The sequence below is a fragment of the Vespula vulgaris genome, chromosome 10 (assembly GCF_905475345.1).
Source record: "Vespula vulgaris chromosome 10, iyVesVulg1.1, whole genome shotgun sequence".
In the NCBI taxonomy this organism is placed as follows: domain Eukaryota; kingdom Metazoa; phylum Arthropoda; class Insecta; order Hymenoptera; family Vespidae; genus Vespula; species Vespula vulgaris.
This window is the reverse complement of record NC_066595.1, coordinates 6,052,501-6,075,000: the sequence shown is the minus strand read 5'-3', so window position 1 is coordinate 6,075,000 and position 22,500 is coordinate 6,052,501. Positions and strand designations below refer to the sequence as shown.

Sequence of the window (22,500 nt, the reverse complement as noted above, 5' to 3'; positions counted from 1 at the left end):
CGAGGAGGGCAGGGGAAGAGGTCGACCGGGATAAACATCTGAGCCCCGCCCGGCACCCGAGGCTGCACCTCTTCTTGCTCCTCTTCTTCTTGCTTCTCCTTCTCCTCTTCTTTCTTCATTTCTTCTTCTTCTTCTTCTTCTGCTTCTGCTTCTTCTTCTTCTTCTTCTTCTTCTTCTATTTCTACTCATCCTTTTTTCTTCTACCTCTGCTTCTGCATCGGATTCACTGCCATTATTGATCTCCGAAGGTCTTCTCCAACGTGTCCGTATCTACCCTCTCGACTCCCACTTTATCCTGGTCCGCCCCTTTCTCGTTTCCTTAATTGTATTAACTTTCTTCGAAGCACCTTTAGTGAAAGCATCCTTCTTTAAAGGATATGCATTAATATGTATGTGTGTGTACATGTGTAGATATAGATCGTTAGCGATCAAGAAAAGTCCATCATTTATTTACTTACTTCGTTTTGTTGTTTCCTTGGTTTGGATTTTTGTATTCCTTTTAATTTTTCTTCTCCCTATATGAAACGTATGACGAAAAAGGCGTCATGGTTTGGCAGCGTTCTCGCTTTCCTTCGAAAAAGGATCTCTCGTTGGCGTATATTCAATAGTTTACGGCATTTAAATAGGCGGCCCTCTCTCGTTCCCAAACAATTTGCCCGTACCGCAGATTGCTCGTAAATAAAGATAATCTATTCCAAGCGGAAGATAAAAATCGTACGGACCGAGCGCGTTCCACTATGGAGCCCGAAGAAGGAACGTCCCTTTGGCCAGGTTTGCTTCTTCTCGAGAAGAAAAGAGTCGAAGAAGAAAGATGAAACAAAATGAGAGAAAGAAAGAAAGAAAAAGAGAAAGAGGGAGAGAGAGAGAGAAAGGATAAAACGTTTCACGGACTTGTGTTCGTTCCGCGGGTGAACGTTCCACCGGTTATTCATTTTTACGTCGTTCATTGCTCGGATTTTATGAGGCAAAAATGATGAAATTGCACTTTGGTGCTGTTCTGCACGCCCTCCCGCCCCTTTTCTTTTCCCGGTTTCTTCGAGTACGGGCTTCGTCACGGGGATAAGTCTGTAGAGCGAGGCCAACTCGCACCCTTTCTTTGTCGATCCTCGAATTTTCCACACGAATAGCTTTAACTTTTAATTCGGAGATATTCAACGACTTAGAACTATAAACTTTCGACCTATTTTTTTTTTCGTCATTATCGACAAATACGTATGTATGTGATGTATGTATTGAGTCGTACAATAATTAATATGAAAACTTTTCTTATTTTCTATTTAAATAAGTAATATTGATGTAAGAATAATAATAGATGTTATATTGGATTAATCGAAATTTGTGGTGAGAAGATATTAGCGTTGTACGTTCAGATATAAAAGATTATAATTTGGAGATGTTACTTATTAGGATATAACGATCGATCGAAGTCATGAAAATGTAGAAATAAAAAATACTTGAAAGAATTATTTACATTTAATAATGATCAAGATAAAATTAGAAATATCGAGTAGAGAGATAAAGATCGTGATATAGATAAAATCTGATAAAGATTCTCTATGCCTTTGATGCCACGATCAATCGTTTTTATAGTTAAACGTGTTTCAAGCAACAATTAAACCCGTCTAATCGATCGTACGTAAACCAATTTCATTTTACAATATCTCGAACAGCATCAGGATAGAGTAAAAGGATCGATCGAGATTTCCTTACGATAAGAATCATCTTGTCATAGACGAACTTGCGGATCGTGCTACGTTTATTTTTATCTTACAGCCGACAGCGAATTCTATTCGACACTTTGCTCTTCCCTTGACCTTTCGAGCGTGCGTTTATCCTTCTGACCTTTATCTTCGCTGATTCATCGGCATCTTTCTTGCGTATACACACTCGCTCGTACTCGTACTCGTTCTCGATCCAGCTTCCTCTCGTAGCCAAAGCCATGTATGCATCATATTTTACTTATCGTTTCGAGATATTAATCTTACGCATTGAATCGACTCGGGAGGGAGAAAAAAGAATGAAACGTAAAAAGAAAAGAAAAAAGAAAAAACAGGAACAATAAAATGAAATAAAATAAAAAAAAAAACAAATAAATAAATAAAGAAGAAATAAAACAGAAAAGAGAAAGAAAGGAACAACGTATCTCAAGAGTCAGTTCAATCTTTTCTATCTCTTTCCCTCATTCAAAACAGATTTCACTGATTGTGAACGTAATTATATATCTTTCGTACGGTTGAAACGCCTTCCGGCGTTTCCTCTCTTTCACGGACATTCGCTGGTACGAAAATGATTTAATACGAAGTCGAAGTAAATCGCGTGCGTGAATTATAACGAGATTATTGGCCTCTTACGAAATTTTCTTTCTTAGACAAGTTCAAAGGATTCCCTCTCTCTCTCTCTCTCTCTCTCTCTGTCTCTGTCTCTGTCTGTCTTTTTTTCTTTTTATTTTTTTTCTTTCCTTTCATAGGGATATTTGACCTCTTACGAAATTTGCTCGTCGAAACGTAAAGATTCGTAGGAGTTCGTCGAATCGTTTCAACGAATAGCACGCTCGGTTGCTCGCGATAGCCATAATTCGTGAGCTCGTTCGATCCTCCGTCTCTCCAATATCTTAGTAGATACCTAGAGAAATACGAGAGGGAAGGTAAATAGGAAAGGAGTTTGGTGCGAAAAACACTATAATTTATAGCGAGATTACGGACATGGAGGTGAGGCATAAATTCCTCTTGGATGCTTGGTTAACGTGTCGGCGATCAACGCTCCATGGTAAGTTTTCAATTTGACGATCGCGTTTCCGAGTCGATTATCGACGTGCTGAACGTCGTTCGCTTTCCGTCCTGATAGAAAGGAGGTATAGAATTCATTCGGAGAGATTTCATTTAGGGAAAGAAGGATCGATGAAAGGCGTACGAGAAGACGATTGGCCGTCCGGTACGATCTTTTCTTTCTTCCGGTAATTGCGAGTCAGAGAGAAAGAGAGAAAGAGAGATTGGAGAGGTAGTGTTGGAACGGTGGTGGGAGAGGAAAAGCAAAAAAGTCAGGCCAGTGTGAAATCCTCTTAACGTCGATTTTTCCAGTTGCGAGCGTTCGAGCATGAAGCCAATGGCCGTGCTTCACACGAACACGCTTCTCTCTCTCTCTCTCTCTCTCGAACATCAAATCGTATAACATATAAATCCCTCTAAAAATCCTTCAAAAATCTCCTAAATCTTCTAAATTCTTTTCTCTCGTCAATTTTCATCGAACGCTTCTCGAACGTTCTCGATATCGCTTTTAAATCTTAACGTATCATCGGATTTCTGTCTACGATATATCACAAGTTCATAAATCTCTTGGTCTCGTGAGATTCGTTGTCCTCGTCGTCGTCGTCGTCGTCGTCGTCGTCGTCGTCGTCGTCGTCGTGATGTGCGCCGAAACGAAACGAGTGTCTATAAATTATCGAACGGTAATAACGTTTACACTTGTGCCAACGACGATATAAATTTTAGAAAAGAAGAACCATGCCGAGACGTCGTTAATCGATACTGAATCGATCGAGCTGCGATCGTTAGGGTAATGTAACGTTTATAAAACGATTCGATACTTCGTATTTGGAAACGATCGAAGGATGGTTCGTCGACACCGCGAATGATTTCATAGCGTTCTCTTTCTCTCTTTCTCTTTCTCTTTATCTTTTTCTCTCTAGAGGACCGTAACTTTTCTTACCGTTTCTTTTCGTCGGCTCGTTAAAACGATATAAGTCGTAGCTCGCTCGCGCGAGCGTCCGCGCGCGTTCCTCGCATACATCATAATAAAAATTTCTCAAAAACGAGCCACTACCCCGTTATCGTTTTTATGTCGTCTTTTTACGGATACCTACACGCGTTCTCGAGTCCATCGAGAACTTCGTTACTCCTTCTGTCTGTTTTTCTCTCTCTTTCTCCTTTTTTTTCTCTTTCTCTCTCTCTCTCTCTCTCTCTCTCTCTCTCTATCTCTCTGGCTCTCTCTCTGTTTCTTTTAGTTAGTGCGACGCTCTTAAGGCAAATTAAATACGGCGCAACAAATTACCGAAGCTCCTCGTAAATCAAATCGGCCAATAAAACGTCCCTTGGTCTCGGTCCGAAAAATTCGAGAGGCGGAACGAGGCGACGACGAGAGAAAGAGAGAGAAAGAGATAAAGAAGGCGCGAGAAAGAGGTGAAAAACTTTTTTAGTATTCTCGAACGTCTCAATTAAAATCTCGAAATCGTCATCGGTTACGGTGTATTTCGTTTATTTTTTTTTTTATGTTTTTTATTTCCTTATTTTTTTTCTCTCGTTATCGGATATACGTAAATTTCTTGTCGGTTCGGTAGCTGCTGTACTCGCAAGTTTGTTGCTCGTGAAAACCCGTCTTTATCAAGAGCGTACGTAGCAGCGTCTTAGTAATATTTTTATAAGGTCGATGAAATTTTGTTTGGTGAGATGTTCTCGGAAATGAAAGAATCGATGGATCTCTTATATCAAAGTGTTAACTTTTCCAAGCGTTATATAGTTCAGAGAAAGATACGTTTGGATGGAAAGTCCGGCTTGCTCATCTTCGGAGACGAGCTAACCGGTGGCGTTCATGAATACGTGTTCATTATTTATGTGCAACGCCTCTTGGCATCAACTCTGGACCAACCTCTCCCTACCTACCGGTAGGCACGAGAAGAACCAACCGGATAACGTATTACGTCTTCATATTTTTTTCCCCTCTCGTGCACGCCCGATAATTAAAGGTGCCCCGGCAAGGACCTCGATGATTTATCGGTCGACTCTTCTCAACCGATAAGATGAGCCCTACCTGATAACTGGCTGCTACCTTCCGCGTGTGTATATATATATATATATATATATATATATATATATATATATATAGAGAAAGAGCTCACGTTAAGTTTTCGAAAGTCACTTTTTCGATCGGGTTTTCCAACTTTTATCATACTTAATTATATCTAAGCTAATTGCGTATCTATATGTAAGTAGGTACTTACTTTAGTTTAATATCTATTTCGTTTGCGATTTGATAAAAATTGAAAGATTTTGTACTGTTTCAAATTACGAGCTAGCTTCTTCGCGGAAGTTTTCTATCGATGAAAGAGGTGGGGATAGACCGGTCTGGCAAATAAGTAGTTTAATCGCCGATAATTTTTCCAAGAAAGAAAACTGGTCGACCGGTGGTATAATCGCTCGCCACGGAAGCAACGAACGATCGTCGCAGATATGGCTATCGATATGAACGCGTTCCATCCATCGAGTCGTTTCGTTGAGAGCATAGCTTAGAAGAAGAACCATTCTGAGCATCGAATAATCTTGAAACCGAGCGGATATCTAAACGATGTCCTCTCTACCAACCATCGAGCTTGATGCATCGATGCGACTCTACGTGCTTACTATATCTGCAGTAATACATTTAATCGTTGAAAAGTCTAATAATTTAACGCTCGAGAAAAATGTTTACTCCTATTTAAGAATCATTTAAATGTTAATTGAATTAAATACACGTGTAAAAGTGAAAAAAAAGAAAAGAAAAGAAAAGAAAAAGGTACCACTCTCTTTTTTCTTTTTTTTTTCATTACTTACATATTGGACACATTGGACGTAAAATATTATTCGTTTAACTATCGAACCTAACGTAAAATCTTTCGACGAAGTGATACATATCGATCGCGAGCGATATATCGAGCTCTCGATGCTATACCTCGATATCTTCTTTCTTACTCGAAGAGAAAGAGGCTCTACTCTTCTTACTTGCACCTTTGGCACGCACCTTTCGTCGCTAGCAACATACATATGGCTTACCTACCACGCCCTCGCGAAACAATGTGATGGTTAACTTAACAAGCTCTCTCATCCATGATACGTATACTTGTATATGGTAGCTTACATCGGTGGCAATGCTTTCTGTACCGGTATTCGCACTCCTTCTTTTCATTTCTGTTCTTCTCTCTCGATAGGATAAGACTTTCGATCCCTATCGCTCCTTAGAAATCGTTCGTCGCTTCTCTTGGTCCGCCATAGCTGAGCCATTCGTCGTTGGTCGTAGTTGAAAGGAATGCGTCGCACGCAGACCATCAATTTCAGAAGGAGAAAAGAAACGGGAGCTGAGTACCGTGATGATCGTCCTGCGTGGGTAATGATAGGCGTGCCGGATAGATTACGGTCAGCGAACGTTAGTTCTCTTTTTCTATTCGATCGCTAAGTTTTCTCTTTTGATAAGATAGAAACCGGTGGCAAATGACAGACGAAAGATATTTTAATTGAGGATGAGCAAGATACGTTGGAGAAGTAAATATATTATCTCGAAGATAAAGAAATCTACTATCATTCTTTTTCTCTTGTTCTCTTAATTCCAATGCATACTCGAACGAGAAATCGTAATCAATTATTTCACGTATTACATCAGTAAATAAACGAATCTACGACGACGTTACGCGATTTAATAAATTATCGAGCAGACGAGAAAGAATCGATTTAGCGGAAACATATTTGAAAACCTTGAAGAATGTAAGTAACATTGCAATTATCGATTCTACGTAGTTCTTTTTACGAGGATACAAATAAAAGAAACATTCGAAGGGTTCCAAATCGAGCGTAATCGGAGTAGAGCATAATCGGAGGATCATAATCTCCGCTCGAACGAGAACGAAATGGAAAATCCTCGACTCCATGTCGACTGCGATCTTTGAACGATATACAATTTCTCGTTATATTATCGAAGAAAAAAAACAGAGAGAGATCGCTGTAGAGTCGAAGTTTGAGTCGTCTCGAGGTTGAATTCGCGATTTGCGACGGCAGTAGCAGCAGCACCAGCACCAGCAGCACCAGCAGCAGCACCAGCAGCAACAACAACACCACCACCAGGAACGGAGCAACGGGAGAGGAGCAACAGGAGCGCGAGCACGGCACCACCTCCACTCTCCGTTCGCTACCACCTCTTCTTACCTTTTCGTTCGCAGGCAACGCGGTGCACCTCGCCATGTGACTGATTCCCCTTCTCCGCAGGTTGACGAGCGGTGGGCCTGCCTACCTGCCGCCCGTTGCCCCGCTCCCATTACGACGCGGACTCTCGCGGCAGGTGCACCAACCTAAGTGCCACTCCGCTTACCTGCGTCCTGTGCCTACCGAGGCAGAGTAGTGTGTCCGGTGCTCTCAGCTTCTCTTCCCTCTTTCTTCTCCCCTCCTTCCTTTCCCTCTCTCTCTCTCTCTCTTTCTTTCTTTCTGTATCTCTCTTTCTCTCTTTCTCTTTCAGTCCATCCCTACCTGTCTTCGTTCGTTGAGCTGTCCTCAAGCCCTCCTTCCTTTCCTCCTCCTCTCTCTCTCCCTCCTTGTCTCTCTCTCTCTCTCTCTCTCTCTCTCTCTTTCCCTCCCTCACTCTTTCTCTCGACATCTTCTGTTTCTCTTTTTCTCTTTCTCTCTATATTTCCTCGCCTCCTACCGTCCATCCCCTTCGCCGTCTTACGCAGCAGCAGCAGTGCCGTGTGGTAGTGTCGTGTCAACCCGCGGTACATCAACGATCGCCCGGGATACGAGGAAAGGATCATCGATCCTCGACGGAGGACGGTCACGCGAGATATCGCCGGGTCAGCACCTTTCGAGAGAGAAGAGTGTCGTGTTATATATATACACATACATATATATATATAATATATATATCTCTTTCTCATTTCTTTCTTTCTATCTCCTTTCTTCCTTTTTTCTCTTTCTCTCTCTCTCTCTCTCTTCCTCTTTCTTTTTTTCTTTCTCTCTTTTGTACGCGTGTCTCGGTCAGTTTCGAGAAAAGTCGGACTCTGACTTTTCGAAAGGAACAGTCAGGATTCACGCAAAGACACATGCGGGATTCGAGATCGGTTCGTGTCATTACCGGAGAATGGACCGTGGATCTAATTAAGAGGATGCGTGATCCTCTCGAAAGGTAGTAGATCGCGAGAACAAAAAGTGGAGGAAGAACAAACGGAGAAGAGAGAAGAGAGACGAGGACAGTTAAAGAAGACGATTAACGAGAACAGTGAAGTTGTCAAACGTCATCGACGGTGGACTTTTATTTCTCTCTCTCTCTCTCTCTCTCTCTCTCTCTCTCTCTCTCTGTTTCTCTCTCTTCTCTTTCTTTCTATCGCTCGGTGTCTATCATTGACATTTCCGTGACATTTTAACAGTGTGCGCGTGTTTAGAGACGAGCGAGCGTAACCCGCGGTCGCGCTTGCGCGAGAAATCGTTCGCTCGTTTGTCGCATCGTATCTGTTGAAAAGAAATAATCGTAGGAGTGAGAGAGAGAGGAGATTAAAAAAAGAAAGGAGTTGAAGGGAGGATTAATCTACTAAGAATTTAGTTAAAGTATATACGAAGAGTGGGAAAAGAGAGAAGCGGGAGGGAGGGAGGAGAGGAGAGAACAAGAGAAGAAGAACAAAAAGAACAAAAAAGAAAAAGAAGAAAAAGAAGAAGAAGAAGAAGAAGAAGAAGAAAGACAAAGCCGTGGAGTTGGTGGGATATTATTCGATGACGCGAATTCCGTGCCTTATCGGCTTCACGGCTGACGCCGACGGCTTATCGCCGGCGTTATCTGGCTCACCGCTGCTCTCTCGGAACCCTTGCGTGTCCTCGAGCAGAGAACTTTAAGCGTTTTCGTTGACGGCTGGGTTACGGCTTTACGGGATCGTCCGAACAAAGTTTCTCTCTCCTTCTCGCTCTCTCTCTCCGTGTTCGTTCCTTTGCGATAATAAATGATTCGCTTTCATCCTCAGTTTTGATGTACTTACTCGCGAGTGTGTCCGTTTAAAACTCTTCGTACGTTTCTTGAGCGATAGGGAGAGGTTTTTGAAAAAAGAAAGAAGAGAAGAAGGGAAGAAAAAGAACAGAAAGAAAAAAGAAAGGGAAGAATAGAAAAAGGGTGGACGGCGATGCAATTTGAACTACACGCTCGAACGATCGGATTCTGACGTTCAACAGGTGTTCGCCTGTGAGGTGACTCGCGAGCGTGCGACAACAAACGTGTAACCATCGTCGCGTAGCCTCGCGTTTTTCGCTGGAAGGCATAACGAAAGGGAAGAGGAAGGGCCGAGAAGGCTCGAGTATCGCCGTGAACATTCTCGAGGTCGAGTCTCGTCGAACGGATTGGAGATGTCCGCGGGTTATTGAGAGAATGAGGGAGCTGGACACCGAGAGTCCTGTCGTCTGGCCGGCCTGGTGTTACACTGGTGAGTTCTCAAGCGAACGAGAAAAACATTACCTTTCCTTTTTTCTTTACACTCTTTTCTTTCTCTCTATGTCTATTTATCTATATTCTTCTCTCTCTCTCTCTCTTTCTCTTTCTCTTCCTCTATTTTGTTATTCTTCCATCAGCAAGAATCTCGTTACGTTGCCGATCCTCGTTTCGAACTCTCATAATCACCGATGGCAACGATAGGGACTCGTAAATCTGTTCTGCGTCAAGGTAACCCATCTTGGCGCCATTGAAAGGCCACTCTCGTGAAGCCATAGACACGTCAACGATATTATATCGAGAGTGCTTGTATGTAACAGGATGGTCAATCCTCACGTTTGTTTGCGTAAAGTTATAGAACGCGAGCACTCCGTAGTAGGCGGCTTGCTTCTTATTGCGTCTCTGCAGAATTGACGTTGCGAATCGTTTCCAATTGAAAACCTATCCTTTTCATTTTTTTCTTTTTTTATTATATCGTATCGATGAAAAATTCTAACACAGTATTTAAAAGTACACATTCATTCATTCATTCATTTATTTATCCACCACGTTCGAATATATCGTTTCGAATAGGCGGCCGATTTTTTATCATTTCATTTTGACCCTATGAAGAATTCCTTCGGCGAGGCCTTTAGCCGTACAGGGTGCGAGCCAAGGAGACAGGAGCGAATCACCGAGGGTGTAATTATGGAGCTCGATCTTGACAATTAGGAACCCTTCGAGGCGAGCGGTAGCGAATGGGCCTCCACTTAGCTTCCGCGACTTCCACCCTTCTTATCTCGTCCGATCGACCTCCGTTATTCGTCGGTATCTTCTAATTAAGAGGGAACCCGTAGATTTCTTTCGCAATAAGCCTCTCCTTTCTCTTCGCTCTCCTCTCATCCGATCTCATCCCATCACTATCCGAAATATAGCTACCCTAATCGTCGATCGTACCCATTTCTTAATTCGAAGATACTGTTCCTTTTCGTAGTGCCGATTTCTTTCTTTCTTTTTTTTTTTTTTCCTTTCTCTCCTTCGTCTTAACTTTCAACGTGGATAGAGAATCGAGGTATCGGTTAGAACGAAGTTTCGTAGGTTTCACCGGACGATGGAAAAGCTCGCGGAGAAAATCGCGACTCTCATCGGTGTCACGTAAGTCGACGTGATTTGGCGACCGAGTCGATCGTCGGCGATTAACTGAAAGAATTCGTCTTGGTACAATGGCGAGGTAATCGGTGAACGGTGTATCGTGAACGTGCAACAAATGCCATTCTCAAACGCGATCTCTAATGTGGGGATTAACGTAGTCGTCTTCGAGTCAGTTGAAAAGAAAAGAAAAAACGAAGAAGAAAGGAAGAAGAAAAAAAGGAACGATCCTGGGATCTCATCGTTTATCTTCTCTGTCTGCTCTCACGAATATGATTGCAATTTTGATTTGCGAAATCGTTGTCCTCTCCTTTCTCTCTCTCTTTCTCTCTCTCTCTTTTTTTTTAATTTTCTATGTTTTACCGAAATCTTCCTGAGATTCTTGAAAATTTATAACGAACGGAAATCTCGGAACGTCGAACGAAATGGAACGACTTTATGGACGGAGTTATCGATAAAAGTCGACGAGGTCGATATCTCGAAGCGATAAGAACGGTCTCGTGCATCGAGCCTGAGAGATTACGACAAGGTGTTCTCTCATCTCGGCGACTTTATCTATCGGTTCGTGAACATTCTTCGGACTCTCTTTCGCCTACTTACCATTTAGTTTAAAAATCTCTTTTCCTAGGGCAACAAAGATAAAGACGAGGAAGAAGAATTGAATCGCTTTTCGATCTTTTTTCTTTTTCCTTTTTTTTTTATAGCTAAGTCGTTCTTTCTTCCTTTATCCTTATCTTTATCTTTATTTTCGTTGTCGTTGACGTCGTTGTCGTCGTTGTTTCCTTCTCCTCCTTCTTCTAGCATCGTGTCTTCTCTTTCAAAGAGTCACAGGAGTTAAATATTGGCTGTCGTTCAAAACACAAACGCGTGTCTCCTCGCAACAACGGACAGTTGTCTTCTGTGCTTTCAGCCGCCATTCGCGATTGACTTATTTATGGGCCACAAAGTATCGGCTGTGTGGCCGGCACGGCTATCGATCTCCCGTTCCTAAGTTCCACGGTTAACCACGAAAGAGATTTCGATGGAGTCGACGAGCTAACGTTGTCTCCTTGTATTTTTCCTCGTCGAATGGATGCTTTACACCAAAGATGAACAAGGATACAAGCAATAGAACCGTTGTCATTATCTATTAGACTCTATCATAATCGCTTTTCTTAGAATCCTAATGAACGCTACGGTATCCTTGGAAGAAAGAAAAGAAAAGAAAAGAAAAGAAAAGAAAAGAAAAGAAAAGAATCAACGAAGAATAATTTAAGAAAAACAAAAGAAAAGAAAAGAAAAGAAAAGAAAAAAGAAACAGATCTCAAGCTGGAAGCAATGCAAGCTGATCTTTTTCGTCCGATAACTAAATTGATTTCGACGCGAAACGAGAATATCATTTCGATCACGTAAGTCGAGCGTGAAAGGAAACTGTGAGAACTCGAAGTAGCGACGTAGCAGACGCCGTGTTTCTACGGGGAAAAAAGAAAAAAGAGAAGAAATAAAAATACAAGGGAAAAAAAAGGAAAGAAAAGAAAGAAAGAAAGAAAGAAAGAAAGAAAGAAAGAAAGAAAGAAAAAAGAAAGAAAAGAAAATAAGGAACTAGGGAATAAGAGAAGGATGGATACATTAGAGAGGCCGGGCACGATTTTCGGGCTTCAGTAGTAGAAGGTTTGCCGCGGAGTAACATCGGGAAGAGTAGTACTGGAGAATGGGACGAAGGGAGACCCTTCGTGTTCGCAGCCGCGAAATAACGTCGGTGGTTTGTGGTTTTTCATACGTGCAAGAAGTCACAACGGGTGGACGGGGCGCTGGATCGTTGGACGCGCTAAGCCAAATGCCTCCACGAACGAATGAGAGGAGAAGGAGAAAGAGGAGGAGAAGGAGGAGGAGGAGGAGGAGGAGGAGGAGGAGGAAGAAGAAGAAGAAGAAGAAGAAGAAGAAGAGGAAGAAGAAGAAGAAGAAGAAGAGGTGCCTTTTGTTCCCACCTTCGGACGCAGCTTTCTCGACGCGGTCTGCCACTTTTTCTCAGCACTCTCTTTCTCTCTCTCTCTCTTCTTATTCCACGACTACGTTTCTTATTTCTTCTTCTTCTCGCTTGATGTTCCTTCTTCTCCTTCTCCTTCTCCTTCTCCTTCTACTGCTGCTGTTGCTGCTGCTGCTGCTGCTGCTGCTGCTGCTGGTGTTACCAGTGCCCTTTGTCTTCTGAGGAAACGCGATTAGGAATCTTCTTGGTGCAATTTTGAGGCGGCTCCTGCTTCCGTCATAATGGCGTCCCTATTAGTCTCTCGAACAGCAGGCGACTTAACTCTTAACGAACGTTCTTTTTCCCTTTTTCCTTTTCTAGTTTGAACGATCTTTCTACTACTTGAGCTATGCCAATATCAATCACCGGACGTAAAATCGACAATTGACAAGTCAGTTCATATCCGTTCGAAATAATATATTAAAATGTATGGAAGATCGATCGAGAGATCGAGGAAGTCGAACGTTTCTTCCGTCAAAGAAATTAGGTATTAAAAGAGAGATGTAGAAAGAGACTAGGGGGAAGTCGGTCGCGCACGTGCGTAAGTACGAATCCCGGCGCCCCTGTCGTTCCAACAGGTGACAGGGGGAGTCCTTAATCGTCCTGCGACGTTTTCATGCCTCGAATCGCGCCGCGTCACGTCGCTTAATTGCCCGTGCGAATCGTTGAATGCGCTCTGTACTCTTTCTCTCCTTCCTTCTTTCTTTATTCGCTTATCTTTGGGAAAACAACTCTTACGTTGGGAGAAGAACGAAAGAAACCAAGGATTGTTATTATTATTATTACACTGAGAGAAAGAGAGAGAGAGAGAGAGAGAGAATCGAGGAGACGATAGACACGTCGATAACGAGCTATCGTAAGAAAAGAGAAGATAGAGAAAGAGAGAGAGAGAGAGAGAGGGAGAGAAACGATAAAACGATAACGTTTCTTATCCTCTTCATAGAAAGTCGAGACTCATTTCGAAAAGTCTTGGAGCTAAAGAAGAAAGCAGGTGCATCTCGTATATATGATTCGTCTTTAAAGAAATCATTCTCTCTCTCTCTCTCTCTCTCTCTCTCTCTCTCTCTAGCTTTTCATTCGTGATATAATAAAAATCATTAGAACGTTACTGTATCGATCTCCGATAGAAACTGGACTCCTGATTCGATCGATCGAATGCAATAGAAGAGTAATATTATTACCGAGAGGTAAATAAGTTCGAGATAAAATTGAACGGATCGATCGCAGAACGATTTATTTTTCTTGTTTCTTTCTTTTTTTTTTCTTTTTCTTTTTCTAGAAATAATTAAGAAAGCAATGTAAGTGTACGAGTCGGAAAGTCAACGTCAAAGTCTTCGCGAAATAACTTCCGGCCTTATACGAGATATTTGTGAAGCTTCTAATAATCGAGTTGCCCATGAAAATGCAAATGATTCTCTCTCTCTCTCTCTCTCTCTCTCTCTCTCTCTCTCTCTCTATCTATCTATTTATCTATCTATCTTTTCATCTCTTTCTTTCTCTTTTCCTCTCACACGTAAATAAACTTTTTTTATTACGATTCGAACTGTCACCGTTGATATCCACAGGCGTGAATAATCTAGTCGTAAAGGTTTCTCTTAGCTATCTCGAAGAGACGTGAATTTTCTGAGATCTTTATCACTCCTAGAATAGTATCGGATGCTGTCGATGTTGGTAGCGCTGTCTTCGATGATTTCTTCCGTCGGATTTTCTAACGAGGTATAACTCAGCCGAATGGATATCATCATCGGTTCCAAAAAAAGGAAAAAAAAAAAAACAAAAAAAGTAGAAAAATAAAGAAGAAACAGAATGTCGTACCTTAGACGATAATAATATTCCCATGATTTGCATCACAGTAATTCGTGTCACGGCGATATAAGAAGGTTGACTATGAAACGATCGTCATTCCGTGCAATATCTGTCCCCGTCCAACGATACTTTTCGATTTATTTTAAGGGATAATCTTAAAGAGAAGAAGAACCGCGAAGCGAGTTGTATCGTTGTACGATAATTTATTCTCTCATGTCGTAGATCAGACGATAGATCGAAAATTTGTTCTTACGTTCTACGATCCTTCTTTCTTTTTCTTTTTCTTTCTTTTTTTTTTTTATCATTCATCCCAAGTCGAAAGTCATCGATTTTTATTTATTTATTTATTTATTTATTTTTTTCGTTTATTTCTTTTCCTTGTCTTTTTTTCTTTTCTACATAAAGAGAGATAGAGAGAGAAGTAGAAACACTTTGTACTGGCGAAGAGTAGCCAGCCAGTCGATTCTAAGGAACGAATGCTAGGGAACTTCGTGACTTTCGAGAATATCGTTAGAGACATTGCCTCGACGTAGGCGTCTGCCTACCAAGTACGCTAAGCGTGGCTACCGCGAGCGGCGGCGTGTCGGTATGACGACCCAGACGAGACGTCGTTCGGAATACGAAACGTTGCCCTTCTTGTTCGGTGAGGCCCCCTCCTGTCAGAAATACTCCTGTCGTTTGACACCGAAGAGAACTATGTACTTATCTATTTACCTACCTACACATTCGATCCTTCGACCTTTTTCGTTTTTCTTTTTTCTTTCCGTACGTTTTCTTTCCTTTTTTTTTCTTTCTCTTCTCTTTCTTTCTTTCCTCTTTTTTTTTATTCCTCCTCTCTCATTTAATTACCCATGCTTCATGTACGATCACGCGGCAAAAGAGATAATCATTGATATTAATTACAGATTTGTATGTCTTATATGTCAATAATAATCCGTTTCAAGAATAAAAAGTGTATGTTAAAGCGATTATTTATACAAACAGTAAGGTTAATAAAACTTTCGAAACTAGTTGATATTTATTCTGTGTATCTCGTAATCAGGAGTAAGAACGTGTCGCGATAAAAAAAAAAAAAGAAAAAAGAAGGAAAAGAAAAGAAAAAAAGAAGAAATCGTAGCTCACGTTTACGTGTTTTATAATAAGGGTGAATGAAAAAAAGAAATGTTTAATAAACTCGTCCCGAACGATCTCGCCGATAATCTATGTAAATCCTTAAAGTAAAATACGATTTTCTTGATCTCTCGATCGAGATAGGTCGATCTCTACTTTTTTTTCCACTCTTTCTTTTTCTCTTCTTCTCTGTTATTCGTAATAAAATGATTCCGAGGGCAAAGATCTTCGGCCGTCGTTAGCCGGGTTATTAATTTATATCTAATTAAACAAGCACGTCGATTGGATAAGTTGTTTCGCAAGGAGTTGCTTGAAATGTGATCACGTAGATGCATAAGAAAAAGAAAAAGGAAAGATGATGAAAGAAAAAGAGGAAGAAGTTGTTGGCACGAGTTGATAGAAGGACGAATCAAACTAGTCTCTGTGATATGAAGAGAGAAATAGATGGAGAGAAAAATTGATCGCGTTTAGCATCCTCGTTCGAATAGATTGGCATTGGTATATCTTTGTACGGTCTCCAATGAGAAACCGGAAAAGATCAGAAAAAGCTGCCGTCTGTCGGCGGCGCCACTTTTCTCTCTTTCTCTTTTGCTCGCGGGTTCATTTTCTTTCTCTCCTCTCTCTCTCTCTCTTTCTCTCTTAATTTAGATGCCGCCCCGTGAAAATATTTCTTTCACCCTACCTCTTCTGCCCCCTCGTTATTGCGCCGTTGACTATAGAAACGCCGTAAACACGTCGCGGTGCTCGGAGACGGGATAAAACGTCGGTTTTATGCGAAGGCGTTACCCAGGACGAAGGAGGTGAAGGAGGAGGAGGAGATTCTCCTTCGTGATAGAGACATGTTTTCAGGTATTACCCGGCCGTGGACAGGTACGGGCTCTTAGAGCGACGTTACGAGCGCCTTGGAACGCAAGCTCGCTCTTAATCTGGAGACACCAAACCTCCTTGGTCTCTTTCTCTCTCTCTGTCTCTCTCTCTTTTACCTTTCCTCTTCTCTCCGGTTTTTCTCTTTCTTCATTGAGATATCCCATATAATTATGTTTCTTCAAACGATTTGCGTTTTTAGGCAATTTCCTTAAGTTCCTTCTTAATCTATCACACATTTCTTTTATATTCACGCAAAATGTTTTCTTTCCGTGAATTCCAAACTTAATGATACGAAAGGTATTCGAAAAAACTAGTATTCGAATACGTTTTGTATACGAAATAAAAAGGATAAAATGTATCGATCTAATGACCAAGACCAACACTTACGTTTCGAAGTATCGTGTATACGTACGTATGCACTCACAGATAAGGAATTACATTTTCTTCTCTTAACAACATCGGTATTAAATTCTTCTAACGAATGTTTGATCGTCCCGGAAGTCGACAAAGTGTAGGCAAAAGAGTCGCCTCGTTAATAATGGTAGAACGTCGAATACGCACGAAGGGCGCCACCAAGGCTTCCTCCACTCTTTAGTCAAAGATACGTGACGTTTATTGCGAAGGACGGTATCGTAAAGGTATACCAGTTCGGTATATACCTCTCTCTTTCCTTATTTTTTTTTTCTCAGTCATCTCTTTCCCAAGTGCTGCCTCCGATTCGGTGGGCGTAAATGCGAAACCTCCTCTTTCTATCTCTTACTTTTACCCTTTTTTCTTTCCTTCCCTCTCTTTCTTCTTCGAGTCGTGATTCTCGGTAACGTTACGTGCACACATCTATACACACGCACGCACACACGTACGTAGGCATGAGCGCGCGCGCTCACGCACACGCATATACATACGAACACACACGTACGCGGAACGACCGCAAGAGAGAGAATTTCCTCGTCTCACCAGCCGATCGCCGCCCGTAATGATCCGTGCGGTTTTCATTGGCGTGAAATACGCGACGTTTACACGCTCGTTTCGTTTGCCTGCCTTATGGCAGCAGGTATATTCCTCTCGAGCCGTATTCCACCTTTCCAGTATGGAAAACCGGCCACCATCGACCTTACGAGAACCAAGAAAATGGAGCGATTTCGTCGATATCCTTCGTGACTTTCTCGACAATTCTCTCGAAATATATACATATATACATACGTACGTACATATACACACACACACATATATATATATTATATATATTTATTTTTTCATCGATACCTTACACCTGCTGTATCTTCCTTTTTTTTTCTTTTTCTATGAAATACGATTTATCATAACGTATGTTATTTATTCGATCGAGGTTCGTAATCGTCACTGTCAATGTCAATTTTAAAAAAAGTTCATTACCACTTTTCCATTTGTTTTCATTAGATAACCAAATAAGGAAATCAGAAAGAGAGAGAGAGAGAGAGAGAGAAAGAGAAAGAGAAAGGGAAAGAGAGTAAGAGAAGGTTAGAAAGATCAGTCGTTTATAAAGTCAATGCGTAACCCGACCTGACTAGAGGCACGTCCCGCAGGTCGTAGCCTGCTGTTTTTATCTGACCATATTTCAGGATGATTCCACGTTTAATGCCTCCCTCGCCGCCGAGCCCATCTCGCCTCTTACGAGCCAATGCCATGGCCACGGTGACAACTTAACCCGCTACATCTTCCTACTACGGTGCCGCGAAGATCGACTTAACGGCATAGTTTACGCGTCGAATCTATATCTCGTATCTTCGAAGAGGTCTCACGAGTTTTCGATCTTTTCTTACGTGATGGATTACGAGAGAATGATTTACCATCGATTATGATGATCGAGAAGGTTGGACGATTCAAAGTTCACTCCCTCTTTATACCAATGAATTAACGCGGAGGTAGAATTGGAATTAAAACTTTTTATTAATTCGACCAATTCGAGCGAACTCGAACTCGCAAAACTACTTTAAGGTTCCTTTTAAAAAACACCGGATATATTACCTATCTCAGGAGTCGTACGAGTTTATAATCACAGATATCGATCGCTTAGGTAGCTCCTTTCATCGTTGTTGCGTCACGCTCGAAAGCACGCAGGATGTCGCCTGGTTCACGAATGGCCCGAGGGCGTTATTTATTCGAGAGAAAAGTCACGTTTCTCGGTCGAGTTTAGCGCGGCATTGTAAAGATCTCGGTTAAATCGTAACCGGCACCGATAATGGATTTCTAGCTGCTAAGCTGGCAGCCGATCATTACCGATCGGATTCATGTACGGCAGTCTATCACGTCGTTATCGAGACACTGGTGAGCTGGGCCTCATGTACAATTTCCGACCTTTTTATCGAGGCGTGGAATCGAGATGATGAATCGGTTTCTATCCGAGCGTATAAAGGGAAACTCGCGCGCGACTCGTCAGTAGAGAGAGAGAGAGACAGAGAGAGAGAGAGAGAGGTGAGAAGTCGTGTAAGTCTCTAAGCGAACGTCGTGACTCCTGACGATACTTAAATTCCTCGATCTGCCCATTGATCTTTTGATCCCGTGCTCGTCGACGCATGAACAGGAAAAAAAAAATAGAAAAAAAGAAGCGGTACACCGCTTCACCTCGGAACTCGACCTCTGCATCCTTGCTCTACGCTCGTTTCGTAATAAAATTCTTTCGTTATATCGGCTTATTTCGAACGAAAGAGTGTGAGAGAGAGAGAGAGAGAGAGAGAGAGAGAGAGAGAGGAAGAGAAATTAATACGAAATCCAAAGTACGTCGATCCGGTCTGTTAAACGACGACGAAAAACGGCCAAGCCTTGGCGATTTATTCGATTCCTTCTCGAAGGAGTTGAATATGTTTGCGAGAAGCAACGAGTTTCTCTTATTTCCTTAAACGATCTCGGCGTAACTTTTAAATATATTTTTACGGTCACGGTAGAAGTCGCAAGCGGGTCAAGGGAAGTCGGGACATTTTTGTATCCCATTCATTTTTCTTTTCTTTGTTTTTCATCTAAGAGATACTAGAGATATTATCGTAAAGGTTGCACATTAGGTAAAGATCGCGATTAAAATTGTGACCTTTAAGATCGCTGGTACGCTCGCTGACTCGGTCTATGTAAGTTACATTGGGTATCTATCGTAGAACTTTGTGCCAGCTTCGTTAGTCTTTGGCTAATCGTTTTATACGCGTTCTATCCTATTTCTAGATGCGAGTAAATTATATTTCTCGCGTTTAGTAGATGCACGGCGCTCATTAGGTAAGATAAGAATTTCACGGGGATTCTTGATCCGGTCTGATCCTATCCAATCCTATCCATTATCCATTATCCATTATCCAAGTCCATAGTTGTAACGTACACGTACGTAAAATTATTTCTTGAGGCTTGGCTCGAATTACAAAGCGTATAACTGGGGCTTACGGAACCTTCCTAACTTCGAACGTTAAAAGGAACGTTGCGAAATAGTTTGAAAGAGGTAGTCGCGTTCCAACGAGTTAGAGGACGATCGGTAGAGCTCTCTAAGCAAGAAAAGCTCGCACTCACGGTATTACGTCTTGCGAGAGAAGAAATGGCGTGGCACCGAGCAATCCGTACATAGTCTAGCGTCCATGACCAGTTAGAGTTGGTGTGCGTGCTCGAATAGTCCAAGACTGGTACAGAGTTGCGGGTTATTTCTATGTGTAAGTGGATATACGCATTTTCTCTCTCTCTCTCTCTCTCTTCTTTCTTTCTCAGACTCTCTCTCTCTCTCTCTCTTTCTCTCTCTTTCTCTCAGTTGTTTTGCGAGTACATAGGTAGAGACGTTCGTCGAGCGAGCGAAAACTCAACTTATAGTTCCAGCTTGCCGGTGCGCCTCGAGGTTGAGCCAAGGTGGCGGCCCCAGGGCGTCGGGTCACCCAGATTTCAATCTAGATACAGCATTCCTCGGTTAATTAGTACTGGCTGACTGGCCGTGAGCCTCCATCATTGGGACGAACTCTCGACGCGTAGCATCCAACGAGACCATGGCTCTTCTTAACGCCAACCAACCAACCAGACTCTCTATTTCTCTTTCCTTTTCTTTCTTCGTCTCTCTTTCCCTTTGAAAACATGTGTGCACAGGAGCGTACACGCGATGCTTTGCCGGAGAAAGAGAGAGAGAGAAGAGAGAGAGAGAGAGAGAGAATCGTTCGTGTTTACGCTCGACGGTAGCAGCAGTGGCGAAGAGTTTCGACGTCGTTCAGGTAGTTCGAGCTATCGACGAACTAACTCTATGTCTTCCTTCGTTTCTCTTCTCTCTCTCTCTCTCTCTCTCTCTCTCTCTCTCTCTCTCTTCTTATTTCCTTCTACGTTTCCGTAGATTCTCTACGTCGTCGTATCCTTCGATTTTTTTCTTGCGATACCACGATAATAGACTAGCGGAGATAATTTCAAGTAAGACTCGATTAGACTTTGGGTATATCAGTACACCTTCTCTTTCTCCTCCTTCCTTCTCTCGTAAATCTTCGTAAGATGGAAGTTAGAGAGAAAGAGAGAGAGAGAGAGAGAGAGACGTCCGGCTTTACCCGTCTATATCTACCGTGAAACGTTTCACTTGGCTGATTTATGCGCTCGAGACAAGACTATGTCGAATCACGCCGTGGTCTTTCGTTCTGTCTTACCTCGAAGATATATTCCATTTTCGAATCGAGATAATAAAAACGCGCGTGTGATGAGAAACTTATCTCGATTTATTATGCCTATATCTTTTCGCGTAAATGCATTTGAAACTATTCGTAGAATGGAAACATGTAGAACACGATGATACATAATCATATAATATACACATACACACACACATATATATATGTTTGTATATATCTCTGGATGATTGTTTCTTTTTATTTCTTTTTTTTTTCTTTCTTTCGGAATTGAATAATACGTTTTCCTCGATGCAAGAGCATATTTCACACGTCCGAAGGCACGAAGAGGAGGACTCTGTGCTTTTGGCTTCCGGGTAAAAGTAGAAACGATACTAGTCTGATATCTTCGTCCGGTCGTAGAAGCGAGCGTAACTCTTGTCTGTCCATGTATGTATCTGTATTTTATTCAAAGACAAGAAGAAATCTATAAAAGAGAGAGAAAGAGAGAAAGAGAGAAAGAGAGAGAGACAAGCAAAAAGTTTCGTTGTATCCTAAGAGCAACGTCGTGCCGATCGATCGCCGTCTTTCGATTCCAAAGCAAGCGGCTCGCTCGTACGAGAGAACTTCTCGCTTCTTCCTGCCGCACGACACCGTACGTCCCTTCTTTTTCTCTACTCGCTTCTGTCACCCTCTCTCTCACCATCACCAGCAACTGTAGCTAAGTCCTTTGGCTTCTCTTCTCTTCTCTTCTCTTCTCTTCTCTTCTCTTCTCTTCTCTTCTCTTCTCTTCTCTTCTCTTCTCTTCTCTTCTCTTCTCTTCTCTTCTCTTCTCTTCTCTTCTCTTCTTCTATTTTGCTTTCCTAGGCGAGAGAACGCCCGGAGAGTCAGTTGCGTCGCCAAGATTTATCGCGTCTCTCGACGTGCCATGCTCGAACTACCTCTCGTTTCGTATAAAACGAAATTGTCGAATCGAATTTTAAAGTTAAAGTTAAATTTCTTTCCTTAGTTATCTTTATTATTGATACCCATTAACTTGGGTATCAATTGTTGATCGTTACGTATGATTCATGGATAATGTTAACGATTGAACTTATCTCATCGTCGTTGTCAAATTAATGTCTCTTTTTTTCTTCTTCATCCTTTTCCTTTTCTTTCTTTCTTTTTTTTTTAATTTTCTTTCATGTATATATATATATATATATATATATATATATATATATATATATATATATATTTGAAGATTAATAAAAATGATAAGTGACATAAACGCGAGAGTTTTAATCGTGGGAGAATTACACGTAAACAAATTATAGATGATTAAATCAATCGGAAATACGTTTCGTGGATGAAATAAAGGATAATTGGATAGGTACATCCGTTATCTACGTTATTTCCAAGATTTATACATTTTTATTTTCTGTAGTTTTTTCTTTTCTTTCTTTTCTTTTTTACGGACTTTAAAACATCTTATCTCCAGTACCGAACAAGGATTTGCAAAGATTCGCGGTGAGTAGATTCGCGGAGGTAAGATTAAAGAGAGACGGCCGATCTCTTCCGAGGAATCAAGATCTTAAGAACGCGACCGAAGTTGCTTTAAGGTCGAGGAAACAACATGCAGGACAGACAGCAGCGCGAGTACGCTGCACAGCAGGCTGCAGGAGCAATCTCTTGGACAATTAGCCCGCAGTTCGTGACGGGTCCCTCCTTCTTGGTCCTCTCTTGGTATACTCTTCTTCTTCTTCTTCTTCTTCTCTTTCTTCTCCTCCTTCTTCTTCTTCATTTTTTCGTTGCATCCTTTTCTCT

At 41.7% G+C, this 22,500-nt stretch overlaps 1 protein-coding gene across 5 annotated transcripts in view; it reads left to right on the top strand.

Annotated features, from left to right (window-relative positions):
* The window catches only part of LOC127067062 (serine/threonine-protein kinase Warts-like), a 142,756-nt gene that overhangs the window by 24,792 nt on the left and 95,464 nt on the right, over positions 1-22,500 (top strand). The window contains exon 1 of one of the 5 annotated variants that reach the window (XM_051001569.1): positions 6,257-9,193. The exons of the other annotated variants lie outside the window; for them this stretch is intronic. Within the exon in view, the coding sequence (XP_050857526.1) occupies positions 9,139-9,193 (55 nt within the window). The 5' untranslated portion in view covers positions 6,257-9,138. Of the gene's footprint in view, positions 1-6,256; positions 9,194-22,500 lie in introns of those variants that run through there. 5 annotated transcript variants of the gene reach the window in all.